Genomic DNA, 10,210 nt, shown 5'->3' on the forward strand with positions numbered 1-10,210 from the left:
TAAGGGTAACAGGAGAAATTGGACCCCAAAAATTGTTTTGCAATTTGTTCTGAGTAGGCTGATACCCTACATGTGGGGGTAAAACACTGTTTGGGCGCATGGCAGAGCTTGGAAGGGAAGGAGCACCATATGACTTTTTCAGCTCAGAATTGGCTGGAATTTAGATCAGACGCAATGTTGCATTTGGAGAGCCCCTGATGTGCCCAAAGAGTGGAAACCCCCAATTCTAACTCCAACCCGAACCCCAACACACCCCTAACCCTAATCTCAGCCCTAACCCAAGCCCTAACCCAAGCCCTAACCCTAGCCCTAACCCTAGCCCTAACCCTAGCCCTAACCCTAATGGAAAAATGGAAATAAATACATTTTTTTTATTTTATTATTTTTCCCTAACTAAGGGGGTGATAACGGGGGGTTTGATTTACTATTTATGGCGGTTTTTATGTTTGGCAGCTGTCGCACGCTAAAAGACGCTTTTTATTGTAAAAATAGTTTGTGCATCACCACATATTGAGAGCTATAATTTTTCCGTATTTTGACCCACCGAGTCATGTGAGGTCTTATTTTTTGCGGGACGAGTTGACGTTTTTATCGGTACCATTTTCGGGCACGTGACATTTTTTGATCGCTTTTTATTCCGATTTTTGGGACGCAGAATGAGCAAAAAACAAGCGTTTCATGAATTTCTTTTGGGGGAGTGCGTTTACACCGTTCCACGTGTGGGAAAATTGATAAAGCAGTTTTATTCTTCGGGTCAGTACGGTTACAGCGATACCTCATTTAGGTCGTTTTTTTATGTTTTGTCGGTTTTATGCAATGAAAACTATTTTATATAAAAAATAATTATTTTTGCATCGCTTTATTCTGCGAGCTATAACTTTTTTATTTTTTCGCTGATGATGCTGTATTGCGGCTTGTTTTTTGCGGGACAAGATGACGTTTTCAGCGGTACCATGGATATTTATATGCGTCTTTTTGATCGCGCGTTATTACACTTTTTGTTTGGCGGTATGATAATAAATCATTATTTTTTGCTTCGTTTTTTATTTTTATTTTTTAAGGGGTTTGCTAAAGGGGTTAACTAATGGGACAGTTTTATAGGGCGGGTCGTTACGGACGCGGCGATACCTAATATGTGTACTTTTATTGTTTTGGGTTTTTTTTATTTTCAAAAAATGAATTTATTGGGGTATATATATTTTTTTTTTTACTAATTTATTTAGCGATTTTTTTAAAATTATTTTTACACTTTTTTTATTTTTTTTTTTACTTTATTATATAGTCCCAGGTAGGACATCACTGTCCTGTGACAGATCGCTGATCTGTCACATCACAGATCACTGTGACAGATCAGCGATCTGTCACAGGCAGTGCCGAAGGCTTCCTCATGCCTGCGCTTTGCAGGCACTGAGGAAGCCAGCTTCCTGCAGGCCCCCGAAGGCCCCCGTCGCCATCTTGGATACGGGGGCCTGTAGGAAAGGAGCCCCCCGCAGCAGCGCTGCACATTGCGCTGCCGTGGGGGGCTCAGGGAAGCACGGAGGGAGCCCCCTCCCTGCCGATGCTTCCCTTTAACTCCCGGTACACCGCGATCGTGTTTGATCGCAGTGTGCAAGGGGTTAACGTGTCAGGGGCGGTCCGTGACCGCCCCTGACACATTGTGCCGGGTGTCAGCTGTGATAATCAGCTGACACCCGGCTGCGATCAGCGGCGCTCACCACGTGGGCGCCGCTGATCGCGGTAGACGTACTATCCCGTCCATGGGCATAGGGGCCCAGGTCCCATGGACGGGATAGTACGTCGGATGTCAGAAAGGGGTTAAAGAAAAAAGAGGATCGGGCTATATGTTTAAAGGGCCCTCAACTTCCTCCAAAAAATCTCCCCAATGACATTGGGCCGGAGGTAGGGGGAAGACTTTCTCTCTTCCTTTCCGCCTGGGCAAATATCTCCCCCAGTACATGGGTTCTAAATATAATCAGGGACGGTTTAAAAATAAAATTCATCCGTCCGCCCAGGCATACCTTCATAATAACACCCAGAAGGAAAGCCCAAGAGCAACAGCTGGCCCTGGAGACGGAAGTCTTGGGACTAGTGAAAAAACAAGTCCTACAGGAAGTCCCAGTGCAAGAAGAAGGAAAGGGGTTCTACTCCCCCCTCTTCTTAATACAAAAACCAGACGGCTCTTGGAGAACCATTGTCAACCTGAGGAGACTCAATCAGTGGATAGACAATTGCTCCTTCAAAATGGAGTCAATCAACACGGCCACAAAGATTCTGTTCCAGCATTGCCTCTTGGCAGTGATAGACTTAAAAGATGCCTACTATCACATCCCAATCCATCGGGAGTATCAGAGATATTTGAGAGTGGCGCTCTATATCCAGGGGCAGGTGAGACACTACCAATACGCAGCCCTTCCGTTTGGCCTGTCTACAGCCCCCAGAGTATTCACCAAAGTGATGGCCGAAGTAATGTCTTTTCTGCGATCCAGGGACATAGTGATCGTCCCATACTTAGACGACTTTCTGGTAATAGGGAGGTCGGAGTCCCACTGCACACATCAAGTGAAGGAAGTGATAGCAACTCTAGTAGGACTAGGATGGATAGTAAACATCCCCAAGTCAAGGATAACCCCAGTAAAAGAGCAATCCTTCCTAGGGTTAATATTGGACTCCGAGCAATAACGCTGCCTCCTACCAGAGGGCAAAGTGACCAAGATAAGAGGCCTAGCTCGCACGGCAATACAAAGGCCAAATATGACACTGAGGAACGCAATGTCCCTTTTAGGCTCACTGACATCATTCATACCCGCAGTAACATGGGCGCAGTACCACTTAAGGCAACTACAGTGGGAGGTTCTCTCAGCACAGAAACAATTAAAAGGGCATTTAGAAGGCAAACTATGTCTCTCAGTGGCCGTAAGAGATTCCCTGCTCTGGTGAACTGTAGAGAAGAATCTAACAGCCGGTGTCCCGTGGCAAAAACCAGTCGAGGACATCATTACGACAGACGTGAGTGCCACAGGATGGGGAGCACACCTGAGATCCCACACAATACAGGGGACCTGGTCCTCACTAGAAAACGATCAGAGTTCAAATGTAAAAGAACTATGGGCAGTGGAAAAAGCCGTGAAACATTTCCTTCCCTTACTTCGGGGCCGCCACACCCAGGTCATGACGGACAATCAGGCAGTAGTAGCCTACATCAATCATCAGGGGGGAACGAGATCTCGGGGCCTCATGCAAATATCAGATCTACTCTTCCAGCTAGCAGAACAACATCTGTTATCCATCACAGCACTGCACATAAAGGGGGCAGAAAATATACAAGCAGACTTCCTGAGTCGCAGGCATCTAAGACAAGGGGAATGGTCCCTAAACCCCCAAGTCTTTCCACAAATAGTTCAGGCCTAGGGCAAACCAGAAATAGACCTGTTCGCTACCGCACACAACCGGAAGGTCAGGAAGTTCTGCTCACTAAATCCAAGGGAAAACCCCTTCGCAGTAGATGCCCTACAAATACCCAGGAAGTTCATCCTGGCCTATGCATTTCCCCCGATAACAATGATCCCAGTAGTGGTCAGGAAAATCAGGGAGGATCGAGCGAGAATAATTCTCATAGCTCCGTTTTGGCCGAGAAGGCCTTGGTTCTCCCTTCTGAGGCTCATGTCAGTGACAGATCCGTGGATACTACCAGAGATTCCAGACCTGCTTTCCCAGGGACCAGTGGTCCACTCTCAGGTGAAGGGCTTCCATCTAGCAGCCTGGAATTTGAGAGGGCGCTACTGAGTCGCCAGGGATTCTCTCCAGGGTTAGTCTCCACCCTGTTGAAAAGTAGGAAACCGATAACATCCCAAATCTACGGTAGAACGTGGAAAAAGTTCCTAGACTTCCTGGGGGAACCTTTAGGGGATGTAGCTCCAGTGGGACCTATCCTAGAGTTTTTACAGTCGGGGTTACAACTGGGGTTAGCCACTAACACACTCAAAGTGCAAATCTCAGCTTTGGGGGCCCTATATAACTGCAACTTAGCAGCCAATAGGTGGGTGTCCCGATTCATTAAGTCCTGTGGCAGGTCAAGGCCGGTCATTATCCCAAAGATACCACCTTGGGACCTGAACCTAGTTTTGGAGGCTTTAACCAAAGATCCCTTTGAACCACTACTAGAGCGGTCACCAAAGCTACTTACACTTAAAACGGTCTTAATGGTAGCCTTAACGTCAGCCCGAAGAGTCAGCGACCTACAAGCTCTGTCTATATGTCCTCCTTATACACAGATCTTGGATGACCGAGTGGCTCTAAGACCAGACCCGGCCTATCTCCCCAAGGTAGTCCAAAAGTTTCATAGGACTCAGGAAATCTCCTTGCCATCGTTCTGTAACAATCCTAGAAACCCGGGGGAGCAAAAGTTCCATACATTAGATGTAAGAAGAGCCATAATACAATATATGTCAGTAACTAGTCAGTGGAGGAAAGATCAGTCCCTTTTTGTAGCCTTTCAGGGTTGTAGAAAAGGGCACGGGGTAGCTAAGAGTACCATTGCCAGATGGATCAGGGAGGCCATTATGTTATCCTACTCCGCAAGTGGCGCTCCGGTTCCAGAAGGCATCAAGGCTCACTCCACCAGAGCCGTGGCTACCTCCTGGGCAGAGAAGACTGAGGTATCGATTGAGCAAATTTGTAAAGCCGCTACTTGGTCCTCACCTTCCACCTTTTTTAAGCACTACCGACTTGATCTGTCTTCCTCTACTGACCTAACCTTTGGTAGAAGGGTGCTGCAAGCAGTGGTCCCTCCCTAAGGTGTCTTATTCTACAAAAGTCTCTCATGTGTGCCGTCATGGGAGACGGGAAAACACCAAGGTTACTTACCGGTAGCCGGTTTTTCCGGAGCCCATGATGGCACCTGTATATTCCCCCCCTTTTCACTCCTTTGGTGTGCACTATAGTTTGGGTGTTTTTTTCAGTTAGATATAATGTGGTGATAGTTTTACCATGTGTACTAACCCGGGGGGGCCTCTCATGCTCTGTAAACCAACTGAAGCGAGGGAGAGGTACCGCCCTTTTATCTTCAGTAGGGTTCCTGTCCTCACTGGGCAGATCCCCTCTCTCATGTGTGCCGTCATGGGCTCCGGAAAAAACGGCTACCGGTAAGTAACCTTGGTGTTTTTTATATAAAATTGTTTTCATTGCATAAAAGCGCCAAAACATAAAAAAAATACATAAATGAGGTATAGCTGTAACCGTACTGACCCGAAGAATAAAACCGCTTTATCAATTTTACCGCACACCGAACGGTGTAAACGCATCCCCCAAAAGAAATTCATGAAACGCTGGTTTTTGTTCATTCTGCGTCCCAAAAATCGGAATAAAAGGCGATCAAAAAATGTCACGTGCCCAAAAATGGCACCAATAAAAACGTCAACTCGTCCTGCAAAAAGTAAGACCTCACATGACTCAGTGGGTCAAAATATGGAAAAATTATAGCTCTCAATATGTGGTGATGCAAAAACTATTTTTACAATAAAAAGAGTCTTTTAGCGTGTGACAGCTGCCAAAAATAAAAACCCGCCATAAATAGTAAATCAAACCCCCTTTATCACCCCCTTAGTTAGGGAAAAATAATAAAATAAAAAAATTTATTTTCATTTTCCCATTAGGATTAGGGTTGGAGTTAGAATTGGGGGGTTTCCACTGTTTTGGCACATCAGGGGCTTTCCAAAGGTGACATGGCGTCCGATCTCAATTCCAGCCAAAAAAGTTAAATGGCGCTGCTCCCTTCCGAGCTCTGCCATGTGCCAAAATAGTGGTTTACCCCCATATATGGGGTATCAGCGTACTCAGGACAAATTGGACAACAACTTTTGGGGTACAATTTCTCCTGCTACCTTTGGGAGAATAAAAAATTGGGGACTAAACGATAATGTTTGTGGAAAAAATATGATTTTTTTATTTTCACGCCCGGGCGTTATAAACTCCTGTGAAGCCCTAGGTGGTTCATGGTGCTCAGCACACACCTAGATAAATTCCTTAGGGGGTCTAGTTTCCAAAATGGGGTCACTTGTGGGGGTTTTCCACTGTTTGGGCACATTGGGGGCTCGTCAAACGCAACATGGCGTCCAATCTCAATTCCACCCAATTTTAGGTTGAAAAAGTCAAACGGCGCTGCTTCCCTTCCGAGCCCTGCCGTGCACCCAAACAGTAGTCCCCCCCACATATAGGGTATCAGCGTACTCAGGACAAATTGGACAACAACTTTTGTGGTCCAATTTCTCTTATTACCCTTGGGAAAATTAAAAAATTGTTGCTAACAGATCATTTTTGTGAGTAAAAAGTTAAATGTTAATTTTTTCCTTCCATGTTGCTTCTGCTCCTGTGAAGCGCCTGAATGGTTAATAATCTTCTTGAATGTAGTTTTGAGTAGCTTGAGGGGTGCAGTTTTTAGAATGGTGTCACTTTTGGGTATTTTCTGCCATATAGACCCCTCAAAGTGACTTCAAATGTCAGGTGGTCCCTAAAAAAATGGTTTTGTAAATTTTGTTGTAAAAATGAGAAATCGCTGGTCAACTTTTAACCCTTATAACTTCCTAACAAAAAAAATTTTGTTTCCAAAATTGTGCTGATGTAAAGTAGACATGTGGGAAATGTTATTTATTAACTATTTTGTGGTCACGTAACTCTGGTTTAAGGGCATAAAGTTTCAAAGTTTGAAAATCGCAAAATTTTCAACATTTTTGCCATATTCCATTTTTTTAATAAATAAACGCAAGTTATAGCGAATAAATTTTATCGCTAAAGTGAAGTACAATATGTCACGAGAAAACAATATCAGAATCGCCTAGATCTGTTGAAGTGTTCCAGAGTTATTACCTCATAAAGGGACAGTGGTCAGAATTGTAAAAATTGGCATGGAAGTTAACGTGCAAACCACCCTTGGTAGTAAAGGGGTTAATGAAGGTGTGGTGATTCTAGTATTTAAGTGGGGTTATTGTATCATATGGTGTGCTTGATAAAGATCTTGATGATTGAAACGTCGCAACAAAAGGCAGAATAAAGGTGATGTAATTTCACCAACTTGTGAAGCGCTGTCTTTATTCTTCATTGGACGTTAGAATGTTTTCCAAGTAGGACTCCTTGGATCCGACGTGTGCTTCAACTATGGGTAAAGTTAACCCTACATTTGCATGCGGTGCTGTGAACACATTTTTTATATGAATGTGAATTGTCATTGTCTTGGTGAATAATTCAATATTTTTAAAAGCTTGCAATTTTTACAGACAGTTTAAGTTGAAATGTTAAAAAAAATCAAGGATATTTTAGTTAAAAATAATTGTTTTTTTGTCTTAGCAGGTGACTGTACCAGGAGATCAGAGGGACAGCTGACATCTTCAGTTTTTAAATCAGACGAGCTTCAGATCCCACAGGATACAATTGAAGTGAATGCCATTACTCCAGATATATGCCTTCACAGCAAAGATCTGTTATCTGAACCATTGAAACAGGTCCCATCTTCTGATTCATTACTGACTACTAAGGAAAATCAAAGTCACAAAATAAGCATTACAAAACTAACCACTCCTAAATCAAAGTCATTTTCACCTTCAGAATATGGAAACAGTTTTACCCTTGAAAAGTCTTTTCTTAAACCTCAAAAAATTCACACAGAAAAGAACAGATTTTCTTGTTCCAAGTGTGGGAAATGGTTTAACCGGAAATCAGATCTTGATAGTCACAAGAGCAATCACACAGGGAAGAAGCCATTTTCCTGTTCAGAAAGTGGGAAATGTTTTGTAGACAAATCAACACTTGGTAAACATCAGAGAAGCCACAAAGGGAAGAAGCCCTTTTCCTGTTCAGAATGTAGTAAAAGTTTCAATTCGAAAACAGATTTTGTTAGGCACCATAGAACTCACACAGGGGAGAAGCCTTTTTCATGTTCAGCATGTGGGAAATGTTTTAACCGGAAAGAACGTCTTGAAAGCCACCAGAAAACTCACACAAGGGAGAAGCCATCTCCATGTTCAGAATGTGGAAAATGTTTTGTGATTAAATCATTTCTTCTTCGTCATCAGAGAAGTCACAAAGGGGAGAAGCCTTTTTCCTGCTCAAAATGTGGTAAAATTTTCAATTGCAAATCTGCTCTTCTTAATCACCAGAGAACTCACACAGGGGAGAGGCCCTTTTCATGTTCAGATTGTGGGAAATGTTTTGTGACAAAATCAAATTTCCTTAGTCACCATAAAATTCACACAGGGGAAAAGCCTTTTTCATGTTCAGAATGTGATAAATGTTTTTTGGTTAAATCAGCTCTTATTAGGCACCAGAGAACTCATACAGGGGAGAAGCCTTTTTCATGTTCAGAATGTGGGAAATGTTTTGACCAGAAATGTACTCTTCTAAAACACCAGAGAACTCACACAGGGGAGAAGCCCTTTTCATGTTCAGATTGTGGGAAATGTTTTGTGAATAAATCAGCTCTTCTTGGTCATCAGAGAACCCACACAGGGGAGAAGCTTTTTTCCTGTTCAGAATGTGGGAAATGTTTTGTGACTAAATCAGATCTTCTTTGTCATCATAGATCCCACACAGGGGAGAAGCCTTTTTCATGTTCAGAATGTGGGAAATGTTTTAACCAGAAATCGAATCTTAATAGACACCAGAGAACCCACACAGGAGAGAAGCCTTTTTCATGTTCAGAATGTGGGAAATGTTTTACCCGTAAAGAGCGTCTTGATAGCCACCAGAAAACTCACACAGGGGAGAAGCCATTTTCATGTTCAGAATGTGGGAAATGTTTTACATGGAAATCAACTCTTAATAAACATCAGATAAGACACATAGGGGAGAATCCTTTATCATGAAAGGGGTTGTCCATTACTAGCAAAACCCCTTCTCATTCCTCATGTTTGGGCTCGTCAAAATAAAAGCACTGATACTTGCCTTCCATGCCAGGCTGTTCCAGTAGCGGTGTCGACACTCGTTATCGGGGCTCAAGTGAGGTAGTTAAATAACATGAGCCCTGCGCCCAATCAGTGCCGACTTCACTGTTCCCGCCTTCGAATGTCAATATCAACAGGAAGCCAGGGTGGCAGCTGCTGTCTGACTTCCTCTTATTGTTCGATTAGTCCAAAGGTGGGAACAGTGGCGCCATCACTGATTGGGCGCAGGACTTACGTCATGTAACAACCTCACGAGCCCCGGGACCACAAGTGTTGACACCACTGGAACAACTCCTGCATGGACTTTTGTTTAAGTAATTTTATTTTAACAGGACTAAATATGAGGCATTAGAAGGGATTGTCCAAGAAGTGGACAACCCCTTCACGTCGCAGACCTTATAAGTTTTGCATCTCTGTTTTTCGCTCCCCTGCTTCCAAGAGCCATAACGTTTTTATTTTTCCATCAGTATGGCCATGTGAGGACTTGTTTTTTGTGTGACAAGTTGGTTTTACCTTATCGTGTGCCCAAGAAATGGAAGAAAGAAATTGAAATGGAAAGTGCGAAGAAATTGCGGCATTTTCCGAGACCCGTAGCGTCTCCATTTTTTGTGATCTGGGGCTGGGTGAAGGCTTATTTTTGCCTGACGAGCTGATGTTTTTAATGATATCATTTTGGTGTGGATAAGATCTTTTGTTCGTCCGTTATTGCATTTTAATGCAATCTTGCGGCGACAAAAAACATAATTCTGTTTATTTACTTTTTTTCACTACGCCATTTAATGATCGGAATAATTCTTTTTATAGCTTGATAGATCGGGGGATTCTGAATGCTGCGATACCAAATATGTTTTTTTTTTTTCATTATTGTTTTATGACGAATGGGGCGAATAGTGGGTGATTTGAACTTTTATACTTTAATTTTTTTTATATTTTTAACCCCTTTCTGACATCAGACGTACTATTCCGTCCATGTGACCTGGCACAATTTGACCATAGAAGGAATAGTACGTCTAAGGCTGGTTTCACATTTGCGTTTAGGGCCGCAGCGTCGGCCTGCGCACGGCCGCTGTTAAGCCCCGCCCCCTGCCGTGCCTCCACCAGTAGCTCCGCCTCCGGGCGCATGACGCTGCATGCGTCATGCGTCCCCTATCTTTATTACTGAGGACGCAGGCCAGCGCAGTATGAGTTTTGGTGGCGCCTGCGTCCTTTTGACGGTGCGCCGACCAGCACCAAACGCAACCTGTTGCAATTTGGTTGCGCTCGGCGCACTGTCAAAAGGA

General features: G+C 43.7%; 1 protein-coding gene across 2 annotated transcripts in view; it reads left to right on the forward strand.

Moving 5' to 3' along the window:
* The window catches only part of LOC141055894 (uncharacterized), a 46,530-nt gene extending 36,582 nt beyond the window's left edge, over positions 1-9,948 (forward strand). The window contains exon 7 of one of the 2 annotated variants that reach the window (XM_073552602.1): positions 7,339-9,948. In XM_073552602.1, the coding sequence (XP_073408703.1) occupies positions 7,339-8,852 (1,514 nt within the window). In that variant the 3' untranslated portion in view covers positions 8,853-9,948. The remainder of the gene's footprint in view (positions 1-7,338) is intronic. The other variant, XM_073552603.1, reaches the window with a different exon arrangement.
* The last annotated feature ends 262 nt before the right edge of the window (positions 9,949-10,210 follow it).

Source organism: Dendrobates tinctorius, unplaced genomic scaffold, assembly GCF_039654945.1.
Source record: "Dendrobates tinctorius isolate UK_male_01 unplaced genomic scaffold, ASM3965494v1 ptg000192l, whole genome shotgun sequence".
Taxonomy (NCBI): Eukaryota; Metazoa; Chordata; class Amphibia; order Anura; family Dendrobatidae; genus Dendrobates; species Dendrobates tinctorius.